The 25,000-nt window shown below is 42.9% G+C and overlaps 1 protein-coding gene across 1 annotated transcript in view; it reads left to right on the forward strand.

Moving 5' to 3' along the window:
- The first annotated feature begins 1,556 nt into the window (after positions 1-1,556).
- LOC138975104 (integrator complex subunit 2-like) overlaps positions 1,557-25,000 on the forward strand; it is a 75,440-nt gene continuing 51,996 nt past the window's right edge. Inside the window, exons 1-10 of the mRNA XM_070347757.1 lie at positions 1,557-1,940; positions 4,997-5,135; positions 5,866-5,968; positions 9,543-9,656; positions 11,404-11,534; positions 12,601-12,783; positions 14,086-14,258; positions 15,578-15,703; positions 23,640-23,711; positions 24,294-24,408. Coding sequence (XP_070203858.1) covers positions 1,642-1,940; positions 4,997-5,135; positions 5,866-5,968; positions 9,543-9,656; positions 11,404-11,534; positions 12,601-12,783; positions 14,086-14,258; positions 15,578-15,703; positions 23,640-23,711; positions 24,294-24,408 — 1,455 coding nt within the window. The 5' untranslated portion in view covers positions 1,557-1,641. The remainder of the gene's footprint in view (positions 1,941-4,996; positions 5,136-5,865; positions 5,969-9,542; positions 9,657-11,403; positions 11,535-12,600; positions 12,784-14,085; positions 14,259-15,577; positions 15,704-23,639; positions 23,712-24,293; positions 24,409-25,000) is intronic.

The raw sequence follows: 25,000 nt of genomic DNA on the forward strand, positions 1-25,000 counted from the left end.
GGCCGTTTATTGTAAAACCTGTTATACTGGAAAGGTTGATATTGATGGGGAAAGGATGGCCTACCCAGCCTCCCGTAAATCATCAGTTTCCGATTAAAGACACCGCCGGCTTTTAGTACAGTATAAACACCCTTTCGTTTGAACGCTTACCACTGCTCTCCATCATATGAGACCGAAAACCATGCAACTTTCCCCTTATTTGGAATGCCAGGCCTGAGATGTCCGAACATTGGATACCGTGTTTGTTGCTGTGCCTGTGTAGAAACGCACTGCCGCGACGGGGCTACCGTGCATTACTGACATCACACTGATGAGCTGCATCTTACCATTGCCCAAGCACCGTGTTTTGCCGGTGTAACACGACATTTTTACTCCACGAAAAATTGACTCCGGAGTACAAATTTCGTACGAAATTTTAACTCCGAGTACACCTGTCGTACGAGAAAAGAATGGCCCAAGGGACGAAAAAAAAACTGCCTCCACGAAGTTTTTACTCCCTACATTTTTACTTCCAGTAAAAATCTCGCACACAAAAATGGGATGCGGGCGAAGGGATAATGCCAATATGTGATCTCGCGCAAACATGGACAAAATACCGTGTGCAGTGTTATGCGTGTGTTTGTCACTGTGTGCATTGGTGCGTCCGAGTCAGTGCGTGCATGCGGCGTGTCACAGTGTGTGTGTGTGTTTGTATATGCGTGCGTGCGTGTGTTTACACGAGACACAAAAGGAAGTGATAAGGACAGGCTATTGGCCAGCAAGCGTGTGGCAGTACGTCAGTCACTGGATTTGTTTTGTTAAATACCGTCAGAATCGTCCAAACGACCCACTTCCTCAACCCGCGGCTACCGGGCTTTTATCTACAATGTTTTTCAGTGTATGCCTTCCCAAAGTTTGACCTATTCACAACAAAAAAAAAACCTGTTGCAACTTTTTCTATCTGTTAGTTGCCACACACACACACACCGGCACACACACACGGCACACACACACACACACACACACACACACGGAACACTCACACACACACACACATACACACACACACACACACACACACACACACACACTGACGTACACGGCCGTGCACACACACACACGTGGCACACACGGGACGACTGTCGGACTCATGAATCATTTTACCGTTGTTGTTGTTTGTTAGTTTTTTCGTTTTCTTTATTCTTCTTAACGTCGTAGTTGCCTTTCTGTATATCCCTAACTGATAGAGCAGTCACTCTTCGATCATATCTGTTTGTACACTGGTCATACTAAAGTACTTTCTGATTATGATAATGATTGGCACTGATGTGCAACTCAGTTTAAATTATCCTTGGCTGTACCATCATCTGCATCATCTCTGTCGTCGCCCTTGATATCCTGTTGTTGTTGTCTTCGGTCTTCGTAGTTGTTTCTGGTGGTGGTAAATGTTTCATGTACGAATCCAATACGGCAGAAGTCTGCCTCGGCTCTGGTAGGTAAAGCAGACGGCGATTTAATGAAAGACGATTGCCGTTGCTGTTGTCTCCCATTGAAGATCTTCTGTTGTGAAGTTACGATTGACTCTTCAAAATGGCTCTTGGTAGAGACCATCTGAAGTGAAAGCCGACAAAAAATAAGATATCACACGTTTGTGGAATCAGGATGGCTACTTTAAGATCGAAGATGAAGATGCCGGTCAAAACGCATGTGTTCGAGGCAATGCAGAGTATTGACATCGACGCGCTGGGGAAATGCAGCGAGTCAGATTTGCGACCAGTCCTACCGGCCTTGGTGCGAATGGCACTGTGTCAGGCACTGGATTCTAGTGATCGAGGGGACAGGCTTCGGACCTCGATATCGGTGTCTCTGTCTGGTTTAGAAGTGGTCAACAACATCGTGGGATTGCTGTCTATTGACTTTCATTCCCTTGAGCAAGATGTGAAGAAAGAGCAACAGCTGAGGTAATACTAATACTAATAGATTTTTTTTTAAATGAGTCTAAACTCTAAGGCCAAAAAAAATAAAATAGTCTGTTTACGGTATCCCGACCGACCCTATTTTTTCGCGCGACCCTAGACTTTTTTTTTGGCATTTGGGGAAGAAAAAACAAATTAAAATTAAAAAAAGTCTGTTTTTTGGCAAAATAACTTAACCACTTGACTGCCTTAGGATGGGTATACCCGTCATGCGCTTGTGCAGCCTCAGCGCCTTAGGACGGGTTTACCCGTCCTATCCGTTCCGGGATTTTCCAGAAGTGCGATGTCACTGCTGACACAAAAATAGCAGCCAATGGCTTGGTAAGATACCTCATTCTCATGAATAAACATAAATGCCAAATGGTGATGCGGTTTTGCGTCTGAAGGCTATTTTCGGCCTTGGCGACATGGTAGGGGAGAGAAATCTCGACTCGTCAAAATGGCTAATGGTGACAGTTGACCGGGCCGTAGTAGGGAAAAACAAAGCCGGACTGACGCTACAGGCGCTGCAAATGATTATGGATACTGACAGGGGAAGGGGGAGATCTTCTTTCGGACGATTCGTTGGAAACAGGTAGATGATAGTGATTATAATCCTTTCTTGGAGCGAGCAAAACAGCCACCTGTGTTTGATCCACAGGCACCGGAAGATGCGCCGAACTAATTTTTCAAAAGTTCATATTTAAACACCATTATAACTTTATAAGCCAAACTAATTATCATTTCCATGATTAGACACTAAAAACAGATTCTTGGTTCAATTTCCCTTAAAAATAACATAGGTTTTACTTACCTACCTACTGCCAGTTTGGAGCTAGAATTTTTTGTGAATTATTACACCCCGAACTCCAATCATCCCTGGCAGTCAGGAATGCACATACGCAAGTTTTGATTGGCAGCGAAAGGGTTAGGCCTAAAAAAAAAATAGGTGTGGTTACGGTAACCCGACCTACCCTATTTTTAGGGGCCGACCCTAAAACTTTTTATTACATTTGTCAAAAAAAACCCACAAAAAACAAGAAAACGAGTGCAGAAAACGCAATGAAAGCGAAAGTGTCCGAGTCGCACACTTATTTCCCTGTCGAGTAGGTTTAATTTGTACACATTAGAAAAAAAAGTTTAAAAAAAAAAAGTGATTGCCTACCTTCCTACCCTATTTTTGGGGGCTATGTTACCGTAACCACACCTAATTTTTTTTTTTTGCCTTAAATATAATGGTATTTTGGAGAAAAAAAATAATTTAAAAAAAAAAAAATCCCAACCTACCGACCCTATTTTTTTTGCCTATGTTACCGTAAACAGACTTTTTTTTGCCTAATGACTGTCCATGCAGTTTTAATAGACCCTATCGGTATTCCAAGCTCTCGTAATCTCTCGCAAACTTCAGAGCATAGTGTAGTGACGGCCGTGCTGTAAACATATAATACAGGGTTCATACGCTCCTTGAATCTCCTTGAATTTTCAACCCCCCTTTTCAAGGACCTTGAATCTCCTTGAATTTGGAGAAAATGGTCATTCTTGTGTTGAACCTCCTTGAACCTCCTTGAATTCTGAAGTGCAGGCAAAAAAAAAAAATGTTAATATTAAAGTTTTTCAGCAATTTATATCGATTGTGTGCGTGTTGTGTGCAAGTCGTGTGTCGTCTGCCATCGTGCGAAGGGAAGTTGAAACCGATTACTTCCCCTTCATCCGGGTAGCTTTTAGCGCCATTTCTGAAGAAGCAGAGTGTCGATTCATTGTGACAGCGTTTCAAGCCATCGCCGGTCGAAAATCGTAGTCATGCCGGGTGGAAAGTGCTTTTAAAAATTTTTGAATTTAAAAAAGTAAATAAATGTTTTTGTTTTACTTTACGTTTCTGGTTTGAGCTTTGAATGCATGGTTGATGAAAGTTTTTCCACGTGAACACCTATGCAATTTGACCTCCTTGAACTCCTTGAATACTCCTTGAAAACTCCTTGAATACTCCTTGAATTTCACTGTCAGGTGTCTGTATGAACCCTGTAACAAGACGAGACGGTTCACATATATTATGCATTCTATCGCATTGACGTACATGAATACACACGTGTTAAAAGGCAGTACCCAAACCCAGCTCGGAATGCACAAGTTGCACTGCTAGATAAAAGACGTCAACGCCGCCCGGAGCCTGTAAGGCCCAGCCTAATCGTAGGCCCGGACAGCAAAAGCCACGACTACATAATGTCAATTCACATACTGTGACATAGATGATAAGCTCGCCACAATTACAGGCAGACTTACCAAGTCTCTTGTTGCAGCGAAATAACGTACACGTCTTTCCTGGATTGGGTTTCGGTTTACACTGGCCAACATCCGTCAGGTGTCGCCTGTATCCGGGACAAGAGCGAGTAGGAGTTATCTCCCCTGGTTCCCATAGCAGACGACAGACACTACAATAGCAAAGCATGTGGTACAGAAATATCGCGCAAGCTGCAAAAGCAAAGGTTGGATGTTCTGGCGACGTTCAAAGCATAACAAAGATGGTGTTTTGCGAGGGCAGCTCAGATACAGAAAAGGTCTATTTCATTGGTTTTGGAAGGGTAGCTCACCCTTGGAATTACCGAGGCAAACACTAATAACTGTACTGACAATGAAATCATTGGAACGACTGACATCCAGTAAAATTAGCTCTGATCTATGATGTGTTTTCTACTCTGTCTGCTCAATGCTACGCTCTTTTCATTTAAACATTTATATCGCAGCAGCATGGCCATTCTCTGTGAATGTGTCCCTCAGTCACAATTTTCCTGTAGATCTCCGACCATGGAGACAGGGCACTCGCTACTGATTGGCCTTAACTGTCATGTGGGGTTGTTTTCACAGTATGTCACTTGTCACATAAGATTAAAAAGCAACTCGATCATCCACACAAAAACTTCAATCGAATTTTTTTTTTATGTAACCAAACTGCCGACCCTTATTTGCTTCACCTTGCCATCAGAAACAAACAATGTTTGTGTGTGTGGCCTAAATATTGTGAAAAGCACCCAATAGTCTAGCTACAATTATTTTGTTTCTGACAGGGCCAAGGCAGGTGGTAATCCAACAGAGAGTGTGCTGATTATGCAGCTACCAAACGGACTTGCACTGGAGTTCGAGCGCAGTGATGCAGCAAGACGAATTCGACTCATTCTGAGCCAGCTCTTCTTCGTTATATCAGAGGTCAGTTTGGGCGAAGGTACTTTTTCCTCCATGACAGCAGCAGATGATATAAAGGTATGATGCTTGCAGATAGTTCTTTTGGCAAAGAATTGCAGTTTTAAATTCAAACAATTGAAGGCTATTGCTAAAGTTTACAAACTCAAAGTCAAACAGCACTTTTTATTTCATCAGAATCAGAATAATCTTTCTTTTTAAAATGAGCACAGACACAGTAACAGGATTTGTGTGTGTGTGTTTTGTAATTGTATTGTTCATATGTTGTTTTTATATGGAGGGGGGGGGGGTTCTTTTAAGTGACTAAAAATTTTATATTAATAATAAATGCATGTAAAAATTAAAGCATGAAATTATTCCTTTCTTCCTATTTCGACAAATTTACACTTACAGTATTTTATTTCTGAAATTGCAAGCTCTGGGTACATAAATTGTAACTACTTGCAAATTGCTCTGGAATAGACAATGTTCGGAAATAACTTCTGCTGCAGAAAATAAGAGGGCAAACAAACCCGCGTGACAAAAAATGCGAATCGCTAGCGTGCGGCATGTTGCTAACGTTGTCTCGAGCATGTGTAAGACACGCAACTCAATAGTGATTGGCCTATTTTGTCAGATGGGTTTGTTTGCCCTCTTATTTTCCGCAGCAAAAGTTATTTCCGGAATTTGTCTATTCTAATACAACCAAGATTTTACCTACAGATTGATCTCTAATATTACTTTTTTCCGTGGCCAGTTGAAAGAGGGGCGAGCAGGAAACTTTCACAAGACGTCAGAGTTATTTGACTGCCCTGTTTACCTGGAGGAAGTGAGTGACATCCTCTGCATTGCTCACGCAGGTAAGCTTTGTGTTGGTGTAACTTAGACATAAATTACTTGGTAATTGACATCTTCCACTGATCTTACATTTTTAAGTTACAAGATTCTTTGCAGGGATCATACCTTTTTACAAGATAGTACTTTCATGTGGGTGCTGCTTATTTTGTTTCCCTAAATTGTGTTTGTTTAAAGGATCACATTTTACTGTGTGGTTTTTTAGAGCAGAGCAGGATGAGTAACAAAGATCATATTGTTAACAAAGCATTATAAGTAAAAGGCAACAAGACCAAGGGACTATGTTATAATCACAATGTCAATGATCTAGGAAAAGACAGAAAGGGGCCTTTAAAATTCTTATGTAGATATGGCCTTAAGTCTGAAATGGTGTCCACAGCTGAAATAGCTGTGCAACCTTGGCTCTAACCTGATTTGTACATCAAAGAAAAATAAAATCCTTGTAAAGATTAATGAGACTTGTAAAAAAAAGTATGAAGTACACACCTAGAGAAACATTGTGTGCTCAGTTGTTGTTTTTAATGAAAATGTCGCCATTATCTGAAGTCAGCAGCACTACATTTTGGCCATTATTTGTGACATGACCTTACAGCATATTGAAACATGGTCTACTCTGTCATATTTATGGGACAGAATGTCATGAATGACTTTTCACTGAGCCAGTAAAACTCAAATGTACTTTTGACAAAGCAAAGTTTTTGAATTTTGTCAGTGAGCCTGCAGAAAATGGGGAGACAAAACTTCACAGAAAGTTCATAACTATTTCCGTAAGACTTCATTTATGTTCACTGATCAGCTCTAAATAATAATTAAAGATTGAAACCTGATATATTTTTGTAAAAAAGTATTTTACAGTATGTTTTGCAGAGGTATAAAACATAAAAAGGGTTGTTTGACTTGTTTTTGCATGTTCAAAAGTAGTTTGAAGTTTACGTGCAGATTTTCTTGTGAAAAAAGAGTTATGAACTTTCCAACCCTTTGCCTTATAAAATGAGTAAATTGACTGGTTGGGGAACACCTAGCTTTGTAATGCATTTGGATCCACTAGCAGCAGTCACACTGAAAGTTTGCATCAAGTTCATTCATTGGTGTTTGAGTAATTGAGAAATAAAAAATTCTTGTGAGAAAGTTATGAACTTTCCTACTATCTCCACTGAGAGTGTTTTTTGTCCTTAAATGCTAGCCATGAAAGTTAAGGTTGTAGTGGAACAGCAATTTTGCATATAAAAGTACATTAGATTTAGATACTAAGCAATTTTTGTCACTAAAGTCAAGCAGTATGCTTTAGTTAGCCATTTTCTCTGTGTCTTGCGCACTATTTTTATGTGAGAGTTACTAACTCATGTCAAAACCCAAAATATATGTAAAATGACTATTTTCAGTTTCCAAATTACACTGTACCATGATTTTCATCACAAAAAGAATCTACTGGCTGCTGACTGTTTCTTTCTGAAGTACTTAGCCGTTTTGTCATGAAGTTCATAACTTCACATAACTCAAGCTCATTTTTCAAGGGAGTGTTTAAAATAATGCCTTGTTAATAGCAAATGAGTACATTTGACTTTATCTGGACATTTTGTAAGAAGTTTTCTGAATATCAACCCTCAAAATTACATTTTGATAATTCCAGCATGAATCTGGGTTGACTGCACGGTGTACATAACTTCACATCAACTGACCCTCAGCCCCACGGTGTGAAGTTATGAACACATGCCATGAGTATGATTTATACACAATAATTAATTTACTACACTAAATCACTACCTCAAATGATGTGCTGCTCTTCTCCAGAGTAGGCTGTTACAGTTTGATGTCATTTTTATTTTAATTTACCAGCAGATTTTAGTACGTAGCTTTTCAGTTAAATAAATGATGTGAAGTTATGAACACACAGTCAGCTGACATAAACACTAACTAAATAATGATTTCGGTAACAGTTTTCATGACTGAGTTTGGTTAAGTAAATCATTAAGTTGTTTATAATTATTTGCAAGAGACTTTAGTTAGTTATTTTAGTATAAATGTGTGATTGATGTGAAGTTATGAACTTTCACAAGTTTCAAACAATTTGTTTTATTTTGGCAATTAAAATCTGATTTTGTAATATAAGTGCAGCTTTAGCCTATACTATAACTCTGTGTTCTCAGTTTGTCATTGTTTTGCAAATATATTATACAGTAACTGTACTAGAGACCAACATAACAAACATTCTTGTGAAGTTATGCGCACGCTCACATTTTATGATTTTTGTTATCGTTTGTTTTCACAAATGTTTTACTTTTATTACTTAGTTGTATGTTGATTACAAAGAGTAGCTGGAGAGAAAATAAGATGACATATGCACTTTCTTACTTTGGTTTGAATTAGCCATAGTTTGTGATGTCACGGTGTGAAGTTATGAACTCCTAGGACATTCTAAAAAAACTTTCAGTTTCTGCCAACTCTTTGAGTCAGACAAACATTTTGGTGTATTGAAATCCTTTTGATGGTACTTTTCAAGCACATTTTGCACAAAAACCGCAAAATTGTAGATTTAATGATAACTTATGCCAATATTTGCTGTGAAAAAATTGTGACAATATTAATTTCTATAAATAATACAGATAACCAAAAAATCTTCTCCACACTTCATCTTCAAAAATTACCTTCATGTTCCAGCTCACCTTTTTCAGATTAAAAAACAAAACAAATTGTTTCCTGCCTGTATAAATTAAATTTATTATACCAATAAAAGTAAATTATGTGAAGTTATGAACTTCCCATTATTGGAGTTCACATCTGCATCATGCGTGGCCAAAACAAGTTTAACTTGCTTGAAATGCAAAGTAATTTGCTGTAGCAATTTGCTCAGATGTCTAAAACAGACCCAATACATGTAGCAACAATGATTTAACAAGTCTAAATTTTGTGACGGTGTGAAGTTATGAACTCCTGCAAACTTTTAAACCTGAATCTGTGAAGTGATCAAACATGAGTTTTCTTAAATCATAGCTGTTCCTTGCGTATTTATGCTCTAAAATACATCTCTATTTTCAAAACAAAGAAAATGTTCATTTTTAAAATTGATTTTGTATGTCACAAAAATGGACACCTATTCTGACTTTGGGCCATATATACAGACCTGGGAACCCATACGATTTCGCCGTATTTTGTACGCATGATTGTCGAGAATACGATCAGTACGGTCAGTGGGAAAAAAATACGACAAGAAAAATTCCTAGACAACTTTTCTTCACGCGCCCATCCCAAAGCCGATCCAGTATTTTGTCACATGATTACAGTTTTTGTCAGTAAACCTTGAAAAAAGCATTTGTTTTAAATACATGTATAGGTAAACTTAATTAACGGTGTGACGGACGCGCGTGAGGCATGTTTTAATCATGGATGTTCAAACGCTGTGTGGAGTACGCTCATTTTTCTGAAAATACACCAAGTTTGTTTGAGAATACTCGAAGTGCAAAACAGGGGTTCCCTGGTCTGATATATATATAATATATTGTAATGTTGTTGAATATTCCTTTCTAGAATTGTACCCTTGATAGCATTTGATTTCAAGTGTACAGTATCTGTTTGTGACAGAATTACCAGGACTGCTGCAGCTGGGAGAAGTAGCAGAGGCATTGCTGTGTCTCTCACACGGACCACAACTCTTGTGTCAGATGATAGCAAACTTCCCAGAGTCTTTCGTGGAAGGTAACAGTAACACTACAGCTGGTTTAAACGAGCTTCAATCGTTTGACAAATGGTACAACCATAAACAATTCAATCACTGACAGGACAATAATGAGAAGCATGATATTTGTACGCACAATATCCCTGACCGTGAAGCCTGATATTAAGTAGACTTCATGAAGCTTGCTGCACAGAGCTTTGGCACTACCGTACTTTCCGGGTCATAAGGCGCGACTTTTTTCCTCGAGTTCGACCCCTGCGTCTTGTATAACGAAGCGTCTAATCCGTGTATGAAATACGAAAAAAATCAAAGAGACCGCCTGAGTACCAGTCAAACAACTTGTGATAATGCATGTTTCAGCTACTAGGTACTGCCCTGCCTTTGATCTGGCCGCACACACAGAGCACACAGATTTCCACTCTGTTAAACTCGGTCACTGACCCCGGTGCAGGAAGTGTTTCCTCTCTCAGATATGACAGGGGAACCACCTCTCATGGCAAAAACTGGGTCATTGACCCCTGGGAAGAAGGTCGTGTCTATAAACAAGGCCACCCAGCTATCACAATGCCTTTGATCTGGCCACACACAGAGCACACATATTTTCACTCAGTTAAAGTCGGTCACTGACCGGTCACTGACCCCGGTGCAGGAAGTGTTTCCTCTCTCAGATATGACAGGGGAACCACCTCTCATGGCAAAAACTGGGTCATTTTGGTGCGCCCTATCGGCCCCCTGCGTCCAATGGGTGACTGGATTACAATTTTTGAGTCACTTGAGAAAAAGTGACTCTATGTAATCGGTCAGTGTTAGTCTGTCCGGCCGTTCGGCCGGCCGTCCGTAGACACCACCTTAACGTTGGACTTTTCTCGGAAACTATCAAAGCGATCGGGCTCATATTTTGTTTAGTCGTGACCTCCAATGACCTCTACACTTTAACGATGGTTTCGTTGACCTTTGACCTTTTTCAAGGTCACAGGTCAGCGTCAAAGGAAAAATTAGACATTTTATATCTTTGACAAAGTTCATCGGATGTGATTGAAACTTTGTAGGATTATTCTTTACATCAAAGTATTTACATCTGTAGCCTTTTACGAACGTTATCAGAAAAACAAGGGAGATAACTAGCCTTTTCTGTTCGGCAACACACAACTTAACGTTGGGCTTTTCTCGGAAACTATAAAAGTGACCGGGCTCAAATTTTATGTGAACGTGACTCATTGTGTTGTGAATAGCAATTTCTTCCTGTCCATCTGATGCCTCATATAATATTCAGAACTGCGAAAGTGACTCGATCGAGCGTTTGCTCTTCTTGTTTTTAAAAAGAAGGGGGTGCGTCTTGTATAACGAAGCGCCTTGTCACCCGGAAAGTACGGTAAATGTTTGGTAAAAAGACTTTTTGAAGTCTTCGCAAAGTCAACTTACAGATGAATTAAGGACAGTTTTAAGGTGACATGATAATGGTCAGCAACATGTAAATCTAGATGCAAACCAGGGTTTAGCCTGGGAGAAAAAGACTCGCCCACTCACCCAAATTGTGATGGGACATAGTCAAAAGCATGACGTAGGTGCAATATGGTGCCATTGGTTGTTCTCCTCCATTGTGTTGGTAGAACTTCAGACCTTGGGCAAACTTTTTCTGTTCTCAAAATTGTCGACGAAACTTGCTTGCAAGATGCTGGCGAGGCAATGATCTGAATTCTGGAATGTTTCTAGGCTCTGTTTTTTGATTTTTGACAACATGTGTGTTATTCCTGTTTATGCTGGCAGTGTGCAAGAGCCTTGTGCTGCGGGGGGAGAAGGTGGAGGAGGACTCGGTGGGCGGTTGTCGACGTCTGGAGATGTTGCAGATGTTGGCTGCCATGAATCCTAAGGATGCTCTCAGCATACGCGCCCTGTGTGTGAGTATCCAAGGCTGTGTGAAACTGGACAGTAGCTCGGGTGGAAGTGGTCAAGATTTTATTGATTAGGTGTGCGCTTTGTCTGAATCTGTCAGTGTAGAAACCATTTTGCTGTCAGGAAACAGTAAAGATAATAAGATTTAATGGGAAAAGAGAAAATATGTAAGCTGCAGTTAAAATCTTAAGCCTTGATTTCAAGACTATGCAAATCACTGCCGTAAACTACTGCAAAGAATATCAGTGTAGTGATTTAGGAAGAAGATCTGTTTTGCAGAATTGGTGTAGCTGGGTTGTCTTCTCCACAGTGCAAAGAATGTTGCAGTCCACCATTATCATCTGATACGTGGAGTCTCGGCATTAAGTGGTTTTTTTTTTTTCTCTCTCTTTTCCACAAATAGCATATTATTACAAAGTACAGAAAAAAATGTGCTTGTTCTTCTAATCAATGTACATCAAGATATATTTATTATACTTGTTTAGCAGGTTATGTTGTGCATGTCTGGGGTTTGGAAATGTATTTAGTGTCTCTGTTTATGTGTGTGGTGATTGCTCACTTCAAAAAGAAACAACAAGCTTATATTCTTCTTCTTCAGCGTTCCAGAATTTTCTGGTTACGTGTGAGCTCGTTTGCCCATTTGGGTTCCCCACACTATACTCTGAGAGCATAGTCAGCTCACTCCACTTTCGTTGAGTAGGCATGCTGGGTATTTTCGTGTTTCCATAACCCACGAACTCCGACATGGATTACAGGATCTTTTCCGTGCGCACTTGGTCTTGTGCTTGCGTGTACACACGAAGGGGGATAAGTCACTAGCAGGTCTGCACATAAGTTGACCTGGGAGATCGGGAAAAAATCTCAACTCTTAACCCACCAGGCGGCAGCGACCGGGATTTGAACTCACGACCTCCCGATTAGGAGGCCGACGTCTTACCACCATGCCACTGCTTATATATATATATGTGAACATTGAAAGACTGAACAAAGCTGACTTGCTTTTCTGGTGACAACAGACTTGCCTTATGACTTGTCAATTTTGTGTAGCTTTTTGTTTGAATTTTGATTCAGGTGGAACACTGTACCATGCCAGGCCTTGCAGTGTCGCTGTCATTACAAATGTCGTCGTCATCCTCTCGAGGCACCAGCAGCCTAAAGGGAAACGATGTTGTGTCCTTCATTTCTTCTCTGCTGCTGGGAAGCGACCAGACTGTTCGCAACTGGTTCGCTCAGTTTGTCAAAGCTGCACAGAAGGTGAGGAAGAAATATGTTTGTTTGCTTTTTTCTTTCTTGCTGCAGCTTTTCAAAAGATGATGTTCAGACAAAACTGTTGGGTTTGTATGGCTTGTCAAACTGACAGACTGCATGAATACTCTTGCTTTTATCGAGGCAAACTTTCCCCCTTGACATTAAAGGCCAGTCACAAGCGAGGGGTGTGCCTGAAACACCTGGACAGGGAACACATGTAGAAAGTTTGCCTCAATTCTTCTTCTTCTTCTTCTGCGTTCGATGTTGATGGCCGTGCTAAATCCTCAGACCAGTGGCTGCCAGGAAGTCCGCAGTCTTGCGCAGTTCGTCGGCAGGACCCCAGAGTTTGGCTCCAACACTGGTCTCTTCTTGCCAGAACTTCTGGCGTATTGTCTCTAGATGGGGGCAGTTCTGGAGAATGTGCTCCGGAGTTTGCTCTTCCGAGCCACATTCACAGTGTGCGTCATCCACAAGGCCCAGTCTCTTGAGGTGTTTCTTCAGTCCACAGTGCCCTGTCCTTAGACGGAAAATGGTGGTTTGGCTTCTCCGGTCTAGTTTGTTGATGGGGTCTTCCTGTGGGTTGTAGTCTCCGTTTCTCTTTTTCCAGTTTTCTTTCTTCTTCCGTTGTAGAAGAGTCTTGGTTTCTTTGTACGAGGTGGAGTTGTGTGGTTGGGGAAGTCTCGCCTCACTAAAAGCAAGAGTATTCATTCTTTCACAGACCATACAAACCTGACACAACTATTTCCAAAGTTAGTCTATTTGGGCTGGCACATTCTTTGCATCCAGAAAAGGGAGTATCTGTGTGGGTGTTATCAACTCCAAAAAGTACTATGCATACATCTGAAGTCTGTTCTCAGCCTTTTCAAGTTTGATCACTGACACTGTAGGATGAATTATGTTTTGTTTAACGAATACCTTTTGTGTTCAGTCAGAGTTGGTTTGATTTTATGGTTTGTGTTCACATACTCTGTTTTACATGTTCTTGCGGTTTCTCTTGCTGTCTGTATTTCTGCATCTGTGGTGAAGAGTTTTGATTTTGATCTGTATCTCAAGTTCTGAGAAACAAAGGGAATTAAGGGAATTAAGCTCGACATGCATACATGTGCAACAGAGAGTGAGAGTTTTGCGGAACCAATCTCCTGGCACATGAGAGTGTAACAAGCATTAAAAAGAACAAGCCACTTTCATCCTTTCAGGAGAGTGCTTACTTCCCTTTGTTTGCAGATCTTAACCTTAAGCGCTCTGCCTTATCTGTGTAAGATTGATCTTAAATAATAATGCATTCTCTTTTACCTGTTCCATCTCCAGAGGCACAGAGACGCCGGCAGAAAGTGTGTGCTGCAGAGTTTGCGGAAATATCTGCTGCAGCAGCTGAAGGACCTGATTGCACCGGGTGAAGAGACCATGCCCGAGTCCTCTGTTGTTCAAGCCTCCGCCCTTATTCGCCTCTACTCCGCTCTCAAGGGCATCGCCACACTCAAGTATGTTAATTATTATTTTCCCAGACTGCCCAATACCGCCTCGCTCGAGCTCCCAGGTGCAGATCCCTGTAACACCTGCTATACTTAATGCTACCTGTAACACCTGCTATACTTAATGCTACCTGTGACACATATCTGTTTCCATTTCTACCGGCTTCCTGCAAGGTTTTAGTATTATGATTTTGGAAAACTTGCAGCAGTTACTTTGCTATGATTTTTTTTCAAGTATAAAATTGAAGGAGTTACTTTCCATGAAATGTGGCTTGTCCCAAGACAGTTCTCAGATGACAAGTACCACTATGAGTTATGTCAACATCATGTGGCTTGTCCCAAGACAGTTCTCAGATGACAAGTACCACTATGAGTTATGTCAACATCATGTGGCTTGTCCCAAGACAGTTCTCAGATGACAAGTACCACTATGAGTTATGTCAACATCATTTGGCTTGTCCCAAGACAGTTCTCAGATGACAAGTACCACTATGAGTTATGTCAACATCATGTGGCTTGTCCCAAGACAGTTCTCAGATGACAAGTACCACTATGAGTTATGTCAACATCATTTGGCCAAAGGCAAAGAAAGCAAATCGGTATAAGGATTTCTAAAGAAAATTTGATAAACTTTTATTGGGACACCTGTGAAAGAAGAACACAGCTTAAGACTGAATTGGATTTGATTCCATAGTGCAGCGGAACCCCCTTTTAAGACCCCTTTTAAGACCCCGCATGTAAGACTTCCTTCCTTTTAAGACCTTTGTTTTCTCAAAGTTTGTGTTTATAACCTTTGTAAATTGACCCCCATGTTATTGTTAAGACCCCCTCCTTGTTAAGACCCCCTCCTTGTTAAGACCCCCTCCTTGTTAAGACCCCCTCCTTGTTAAGACCCCCTCCTTGTTAAGACTCCCTCCTTGTTAAGACCCCCTCGTTAAGACTCCCTCCTTGTTAAGACCCCCTCCTTGTTAAGACTCCCTCCTTGTTAAGACTCCCTCCTTGTTAAGACTCCTTGTTAAGACTCCCTCCTTGTTAAGACTCCCTCCTTGTTAAGACCCCCTCCTTGTTAAGACTCCCTCCTTGTTAAGACTCCCTCCTTGTTAAGACTCCCTCCTTGTTAAGACTCCCTCCTTGTTAAGACCCCCTCCTTGTTAAGACCCCCTCCTTGTTAAGACTCCCTCCTTGTTAAGACTCCCTCCTTTTTAAGACTCTCTCCTCTTTAAGACCTGATTTTCTCAGATTTGTAGAGGTCTTAAAAAGGGGGTTCCACTGTACTTGGTTTCAGGATTTCATGTAACCTGTGATCAATTATTTCTTTCAAATGTCAGATACTCGGAGGAGGAAATGAAGTACCTGCTCCAGCTGATCACGTCACAGCCACCCCTGTCCCATGCCGGCACTCGCTTCGTCACCCTGGCTGTCTGCGTTATCATTTCCAGCGCTAACTTGCTGAGGTAGGTAGTGCACTGGACTTGCTGAGGTAGGTAGTGCACTGGACTTGCTGAGGTAGGTAGTGCACTGGACTTGCTGAGGTAGGTAGTGCACTGGACTTGCTGAGGTAGGTAGTGCACTGGACTTGTGATTCTAGAGTCATGGGTTCAGTTCCAGGCCGAGATGGACATGGGTCAACTTTATGTGCTCAGAGTCGGTATCCATGTGCCACCACCATGTCACCACTGTGGCACGTAAAAGACCTTTGTAATTCTACCACAAGGTGCAGGTGGCTTCTTCTTCTTCTTCTTCTTGGCGTTCGCAGAGGTTACACAATCAGTCCAGCACTGGTGATAAATGTTGTCGTTTTCTCCAACTCCTGTCGACTGCCGTATAGTTTGGTCTGCAAGGGAGTTGGTGACGGCCACACTTCTTTTCGTTCCTCATCTAGTAAGGGACATCGCTGTAAGATGTGTTCCGCTGTTTGGTCCTCTTGACCGCAGGCACAGGTTGGTGATGGCGCCAGCTTGAACTTTCGGTTCATGTGAGCATTGAGCCTGTTGTGGCCAGTACGCAGCCTGATGAGGTTGACTTGCTGCTCTCTGGACATTGTGTGGTAGTCATCTCTGTTTGTCCTTGGCCTCATCAATGCCTTGATGATTGTCTTCTGCTCACTAAAGCTGACACTGTTTTCAGGTTGGTCTTCCACGGCTCCTTCTTTTGCCAGCTCATCTGCCCTTTCATTTCCTGGTATCCCACAGTGTGCTGGTATCCACTGGAGGACAACTCTTCTGGTTTGTCTGACCATCTGTAATGCTTTGGCCAGCTGTGGGAGTTTGTCGTTCTCTAGGGCCTGAAGGACTGAAAGGGCGTCCGAGAGGAAGACAACTTGGTAGCAAGAGTCTGCGGAGTCCTGAACGAAGGAGGCGGCCTGCATGAGAGCTTCTGCTTCTGCTTTATAGTTTGTGCAGTGTTTGCCAGTGGCAACGCTGGATGTAGCTGTATGTCCCCCAGGGAACTGGATGAGAATGCCTGCACCTCCATTGAGCACGGCGTTAGTTGCTGATCCATCGGTGTATACATGGATCCACGCCTCTTTTGGGTACTGTTCGTCGATCAGGGCTAAGGTGAGTGCCTGTCGAGCTGTGTCATTCTGATCTTCTCCTGAGGTAACATGTGGAACACTGGTGCAGATCTGGATGCCTGGTTTCTCTGTTGCCTTGGGGGTTTCCTCTTCTTCTTGAGTCAGAGGTAGAGTGTTCTGTGGAAGGACTTCCCTGTACTGTCGAGAAAGTCTCTTGCTCTCGTGTACAAAACTGCTCCGTTTAAGCCGGTTCTTGGTGAGGTTGCTCAGTCTGTGCTTCATGGGGTGGTCGGGTAGGCACTTGAGCTTCTCGGCCTGTACCATAGTCTTGGCTTCTCTTCTCTGACAGAGGGGTTGGATGGTGGTAAGCTTCTCCATTTCCTTGATGGGCGTGGATTTCATTGCACCGGTGATGAGTCGGAGGGCCTGGTTTTGCACACGGTCAAGGGTCTGCAGGTTTGTCTTGGCTGAGGTTGACCACGCTGTGGAGCCGTACTCGAGGTGGGGTCTGATTGTTCCCTGGTATACTGTCTTCAGTATCTTCTCGTTCGCTCCCCAGGTGGTACCTGCCAGCTTCCTGAGTATGGCTAGCTTGCGCCGGGCCTTCGTCTCTGCCTGTGCAATGTGTGGTTTCCAGGTCTGCCGTCTATCAAAGGTGACACCAAGGTACGTTGCTTCTTCATCCTCTCTCAGAGGAGTTCCACCAAGCCTAATGGTTCCGGCTTTCTGCTTTGGCGACAGTGTGAATAGGGTGGTGGAGGATTTCTCCTTGTTGATGGAGACGCACCAATCTTCTGCCCATGCGTTCAGCCTATCTGCCGCTTGCTGCATTCTGTAGGTGGCAGTACTTGCGTGCTCCTCCTTGCACCAGATCACAAGGTCGTCTGCGTAGAGAGCAGCTTTGATCCCCTTGGGCATCTCAGACACCAGATCGTCGATGAAGAGAAGGAAGAGTGTGGGGGAGAGGACTCCGCCCTGAGGGACGCCATGACGAAGGAGGAACTTCTTGCTTTTGGTCTGGTCGACGTTAACTCTTGCCCTGCGGTTATAGAGGTAAGAGCGAATCCACTGGTACATGTTGCTGGACACGCCTTTCCTCAGCAGTTTTACAAGGAGTCCATCTTTCCAGACCTTGTCAAAGGCCTTCTGAAGATCTATCCAGGTGACGAAGACCAGCTTCTGTTCCTGAAAGGCATCTTCAACTTCTTGCGCTAGGTAAGTGACCTGATCTTCAGTGCTGCGGAACTGTCGGAATCCAGCTTGTTCAGGGGCGAGGAGGTTCCTGGATTCCAGGTACCACCTGAGGCGCTCGTTCACAATTCTCTCCAAGGTCTTCACAACACAGCTGGTGAGGCTGATTGGGCGATAGCTGGTGGCCTTCTTTGGATCCTTCCCTTTTTTGAGTCACTTGAGAAAAAGTGACTCTATGTAATCGGTCAGTGTTAGTCTGTCCGGCCGGCCGGCCGGCCGTCCGGCCGGCCGTCCGTAGACACCACCTTAACGTTGGACTTTTCTCGGAAACTATCAAAGCGATCGGGCTCATATTTTGTTTAGTCGTGACCTCCAATGACCTCTACACTTTAACGATGGTTTCGTTGACCTTTGACCTTTTTCAAGGTCACAGGTCAGCGTCAAAGGAAAAATTAGACATTTTATATCTTTGACAAAGTTCATCGGATGTGATTGAAACTTTGTAGGATTATTCTTTACATCAAAGTATTTACATCTGTAGCCTTTTACGAACGTTATCAGAAAAACAAGGGAGATAACTAGCCTTTTCTGTTCGGCAACACACAACTTAACGTTGGGCTTTTCTCGGAAACTATAAAAGTGACCGGGCTCAAATTTTATGTGAACGTGACTCCCAGTGACCTCTACACTTTGACGTCTGCTTTGGTGACCTTTGACCTTTTTCAAGGTCACAGGTATGCTTCAGGTATGCATTGTGTTGTGAATAGCAATTTCTTCCTGTCCATCTGATGCCTCATATAATATTCAGAACTGCGAAAGTGACTCGATCGAGCGTTTGCTCTTCTTGTTTAAGATGGGGATCATGATCGCTTCTCGCCAGAGTTGTGGTAGCGATCCTTCTTGCCAGCTGCTGTTGAAGACCTCGAGTAGCTTGTTCTCTGCTGCACTACCAAGGTGGGTTAGCATCTCGTTGGTGATGCCGTCTGGGCCAGGGGACTTCTTTGCCTTTGACTTTTTCAGAGCTGAGTGCAGCTCGTGGAGTGTGAGTGGTTGACTCATGGCGTCCACTGTCGACTGTCTGGCAGGTCTCTCTCTTTTCTCTCTTCTTGCTTCTCTCTGTTTCTCGGGGCTAACATGGAGGTTGCTCTCAGCTGCATAGCTTTCAGCAAATTGGTTGGCAGCATGCTTTCCAGTTAGCACCTTCCCGTTCTCTTCTAATGTGATCTTTCCTCTGCTGGTGTTCTCATCATTCAACTGCTTGGTGAGCCTCCAGAGCTTTCTGCCATCCTTCTCAAGGTTCAGAGAGCTTGTTTTCTCTTGCCAGCTTCTCCGTCTTGCCTGTAGCTTCTTTTTGAGAAATTTGGCTTTGGCTTCCTGGAGGCGGATGTTGTTGTTTTGTGACGGGTTGACTTCTGCTTCCCTTCTGGCGTCTGCCAGATCATCATCCAGTTCCTGCAATTCATTGCTCCAGTAGGGCTTATAGTCTCTCCTGGCACCCCTGGGAATGGACTCACGCGCTGCTCTGAGGATGCTCATGTTGAAGTCCTTCGCCACCATGTTGATGTCTCGACCCTCGACTCTGATGTCTTTGGTGAGTTCGCTGGTGCGGTGTCTAAAGAGGAACCAGTTCGCTCTTTTGTAGTTCCACCGTGGGAAGGAAGCTTCAGTGCAGGACTCCATGCCCAGGGTCAAAAAGACTGGCCGATGGTCACTTCCACCTAGCTGTTCTCCGACCTCTCTGCTGGTTAGCTGGTGCATGTCTTCCGTGCAGAAGGCTAGGTCAGGAGTTGATGTTGTGTGCCATCTTCTGGAGTAGAATGTAGGGCAGTCAAAGGGACTGTTCAAAAGGATGAGACCTTTGTCGTCCTGCCAGTTCTCCACCTCTTCTCCTCTCCGATCCAGGTGGTCATATCCCCAACTCTGTGAATGACTGTTGAAGTCACCCACCACGATGAAGTTGGAGGCCTTTGCGGGGATCGTGTCAAGGGCGAGGTGTCTATCATTGGGGCAGTAGAAGTTGACAAGATGGAATTCTGATGTCTTCGTCTGGATTCGAATCACCTGATATTCGGAGTCCTCCATGTGCGTTTCTATCAAACAGGCATTGATGTTGTTCCTGATGAGGGTCAGGATTCCTCCTTTGCTTCGGTCTGTTCTGTCGGACCTAAGGCATTGGTAGCCTCTCACTTTGAAGGACTTTTGTGGTGTCAGGTGCGTCTCCTGAATACAGCAGATGTTGATGTTCTTCTCATGCAGGATATGCTCCAACTCTGTCTTCTTGTTCAGGATACTTTCTGCGTTCCAGTGCATGACCTGAAAAGGTCGCTGCTGACTGGGTTTCTTCCTGGTTGTGGTGGTGCCAGTCACTTTCCTCCCGCGTCCCCTGGCGTGACAAGACGGACGGGAGGGACCTCCAGTAGTTGGGGCTGGGTCCCTTTGAGGCATGGGACCCGACGCTGCTCCACCCTGGGGGGTCCTCAATGGGCGAGCGCCATTTCCATCTGTGCTGGTTGATTGTGTCATCATTTGCGTAAGTGCGTGTACCCGTGGTTTGTTAGAATGCGCCGTGCGGCCCGGGTCCTCCGTCTTCAGCATTCGGGGTTTTCTGTCGGGGTTACCTCACCCTTAGCTCATGGCCCGTACGTCCTACCCTGAGAGCACAGGGGGGAGGATTTGCCGGGATCCCACCCGGAGCCAGTTTGGTCCGCGGCCGCAAGCGGCTGATCTCCATATCTGAAGATCGTTCCCCTATCCGCCACCCGGGGACGCGCTGGGTTGGGGGTGGTCGCCCCACTGAAAATCCCACACTGGGTTAAGAAAGATCAGCCTGTCCCAGGTGCAGGTGGTTGATTACAAATAAACATGCAGACACCTGGCTAGCTGCTATAAACATGCAGACACCTGGCTAGCTGCTATAATAAACATGCAGACACCTGACTAGCTGCTATAATAAACATGCAGACACCTGACTAGCTGCTATAATAAACATGCAGACACCTGGGTAGCTGCTATAATACACATGCAGACACCTGGCTAGCTGCTATAATACACATGCAGACACCTTGCTAGCTGCTATAATACACATACAGACACCTGGCTAGCTGCTATAATACACATGCAGACACCTGGCTAGCTGCTATAATACACATGCAGACACCTGGCTAGCTGCTATAACAAACATGCAGACACCTGGCTAGCTGGTATAATAAACATGCAGACACCTGGCTAGCTGCTATAATAAACATGCAGACACCTGGCTAGCTGCTATAATAAACATGCAGACACCTGGCTAGCTGCTATAATAAACATGCAGACACCTGGCTAGCTGCTATAATAAACATGCAGACACCTGGCTAGCTGCTATAAACATGCAGACACCTGACTAGCTGCTATAATAAACATGCAGACACCTGACTAGCTGCTATAATAAACATGCAGACACCTGGCTAGCTGCTATAATAAACATGCAGACACCTGACTAGCTGCTATAAACATGCAGACACCTGGCTAGCTGCTATAATAAACATGCAGACACCTGGCTAGCTGCTATAATAAACATGCAGACACCTGGGTAGTTGCTATAATAAACATGCAGACACCTGGCTAGCTGCTATCTTTGGACAGGGAAGAAGCGTCCCGACTTTCCCAGCAATGGGATAATAAAGTACATGATAAAACCTGCTGAGGTAAAAGCTGTGGGAATAAGTGTGTGTCTTTAACCCTTTCGTGACGGGATGCGACTATATTAGTAATAACGCTGCAACGCCCACGGACGGGAAGCGACTATTTTAGTATTAGACATACAAGGTACACGACTCGTGATTGCTTCCCGGTTTTTGAAGCTTGCAGTAAATTGAGTTGTTTCCCTTGATACACGTGGTTTTCTCTTCCGGCTTGATCAAATTAATGCAGATTTGCGTGGTGTTTTCGAACAAAAAAAATGAATCGAAGGCGAGCCTTGTCACGGGAGGAGATTCTCCGGATGTTGGATCTTGAGGATCCTGTAGATCATGATACATCGTGTCGTTTTAGCCTCAAGAAAGCGATAATAGCAGTGATATTGAGGAAGAAACAGTCCCGTTGTTGCTAGTACGAGTCGGCAACTACACGTGGTAGGGGGTGATACTGCTAGACGAACATGTATCTCGGAATCGTGCAGGAGCTATGGGGGCGTGGCAGCACTGATAACAATGGATGGCTGGAGCCTTCAAATCCTTTTGGAATTGTTCATAGGTGGACAGTTGGTACTTTGTTGTGAAAATGTGACTTATATTCAATATGGATTACCTAGACATCATTTGGTGAGTGTTACAGTTTTGTTTCATTTGAGTCAGGATGCTGTGAGTGAATGCGTGATTTGCTTGTTTTTTTCTTTGTACTGTCTCCTTATTTCTGTGTACAATGTTAACAATATTTCAGCTAATTCATAGGTTTTACACCTTGTTTGGTTATAACATTATTAATAATACTTTCTGTTAAAAAATAACTTTTAAAAAAAGCAGTGGAAAATAAAACACACACAAAAAAACGTTAAAAAACACAAATTATCCCCCTTTCACCCCCCTTTCACCCCCCTTTGCTAAAACAAATCGCGTGACAAACTTATAAATAGCACGACTGAACGGGGCATCCATTTTTGAATTAGTACACAAAATTTGGTGGTGATTGGACTTAATTCAAGCTTGCTAGACAGATTTCTTTACAGTTACTGATTTTTGGGAAGTTTCTTGGTGGCAAGCTTGGGCAGGCAGGACGTTAACGCCGTGGCAGTGCTAGTCACAATAGTGTTAAACAAGTCGCGTAAGGTGAAATAACAACATTTAGTCAAGCTGTCGAACTCACAGAATGAAACTGAACGCACTGCTTTTTTCACCAAGACCGCATACTCGTAGTTTCGTCAGTCCACTGCTCATGGCAAAGGCAGTGAAATCGACAAGCCAGAATAGTGTGGTAATGGTCGCGCTGTGCTGCATAGCACGCTTCTCTGTACCTCTCTTTTTTTAAATTTTCTGAGCGTGTTTTTAATCCAAACATATATCTATATGTTTTTGGAATCAGGAACCGACAAGGAATAATATGAAATTGTTTTTAACTCGATTTCGGAAATTTTATTTTAATCATAATTTTTATATTTTTAATTTTCCGAGCTTGTTTTTAATCCAAATATAACATATTTATATGTTTTTAGAATCAGAAAATAATGAAGAATAAGATAAACGTAATTTTGGATCATTTTATAAAAAATAATTTTAATTTCAATTTTCAGATTTTTAATGACCAAAGTCATGAATTAAATTTTAAGCCTCCAAGCTGAAATGCAATACCAAAGTCCGCGTCAGACAGGTTAACGGCCATTAAGAGTCAATTATAGAAGGAAAACTCATTAGTCATGGGAAAGCTGGCCGCTCCGGGCAGGTTCACGCCCACGAAAGGGCCGGAAATGGAAGGGACTACTGTATATGAGAAATACATGCCAACCTACTCCCCTTCCCTCTTCACTATTCTGAGAAATTACATGCCGTCTTCCTCCCCTCTTCGTCTCCCCCCCCCCCCAGGTTCACAGTCCCACTGAGTGAATCTCTGACAGCAGATTATGTGATATCACTTCCATGGGGTAATTCAGGACTATGCTGTCTGTGGTTCAGGAGCTGTGTGTTTCATTTCTTGTCTTGTATTTCTTGCAGTGGGATTGACGAAGAACAACTGATGATATCATGGATCAGAAAACTCCTTGCAAAAGAGAATGAATTTGAAAAGTAAGTGAATTTTTGTTTCTTTCATGAAGTAAGCAGAACTGGGTAATCTGACATTTTTGAAGTAATGTATTACTGTTTTGTTTGACTTTGGGGAAAATGTGCCATTTGAGTCTAGTTGAGTTGAGTTGAGTCTAGATTACGATTTTCACATGTGCTTCAAATTAAGTTGGTGTTGCTAACGTTGGCATTTGGTAACCACTGAATTACTATTTTGGTCTTCAGAAAATTACTATTTTTTTTACTTGACCCTCACTATGTCAAGGTTGGGTATATACCCACCTAAGTTTGTAAATCATAAGGGACAATAACGAATATACTTTATTCCTAGATTTTCTAACTCCAACGGAGCATTTAAGTTGAAGGTTCAGTTTGTAGGTTTCATGCTGTTTTCTTGCTTCAGTTTTGTGTACTATTTAGGCTTTAAAAATAAGCTAATATTCATTTTTACCAGGAAATTACTTTTTATAGTTTACCACTTTAATCAAGCTTTGTTTAGCAAAGAAGGAGGATTGAATTTCAAAGTAAATGACATTTTCTGAAGGAGTATATATTTTAACCAAGACTATTTTAATTTGTTTGCAGGGAAGATGGTGGCACTTCCTCTTTTGGGGAAATGTTGTTCCTGGTAGCACTTCATTTCCATAGCAACCAGACCGCAGCCATTTCAGAGCTTGTGTGCAACACACTTGGGATGAAGGCACGTTGCAGATAATTAAAATTATAAGCAGTTTTATTATATATGTTTGTTTCTCTTTGTCTTCTTGGTGTAACTGTTCCTTTAACTCTGTTTGTGTGTGTGTGTGTGTGTGTGTGTGTGTGTGTGTGTGTGTGTGTGTGTGTGTGTGTGTGTGTGTGTGTGTGTGTGTGTGTGTCTTTCAGTCTCTGCCAGTGCTTGTCTATCTTCCCTGCCTCCATTTCTATCTCTCACTCTCTGTATCAGTGTATGTCAAGAACTCTCTCTCGCTCTCTTCTTTTTTATAATAATAATGTGTTTTTTTCTGTTCAAATCGACCCTATTTAGTGTGATGGCTTGATGTAAAAAAGCATGTATACTTGCAAATCTTTTACCCTAGTTTATTAAGAATTTGTCTTGTCCTCTCTCTCTGTCTCTCTCTCTCTCTGTTCCTGTGTTTGTCTCTCTCTCTCTCTGTCTCTCACTCTCTCTCTCTCTCTCTCTCTCTCTCTCTCTCTCTCTCTCTCTCTCTCTCTCTCTCTCTCTCTCTCTCTCTCTCTCTCTCTCTCTCTCTCACTCTCTCTCTCTCTCTCTCTCTCTCTCTCTCTCTCTCTCT

The sequence above is a fragment of the Littorina saxatilis genome, linkage group LG9 (genome assembly GCF_037325665.1).
Source record: "Littorina saxatilis isolate snail1 linkage group LG9, US_GU_Lsax_2.0, whole genome shotgun sequence".
Classification (NCBI taxonomy): domain Eukaryota; kingdom Metazoa; phylum Mollusca; class Gastropoda; order Littorinimorpha; family Littorinidae; genus Littorina; species Littorina saxatilis.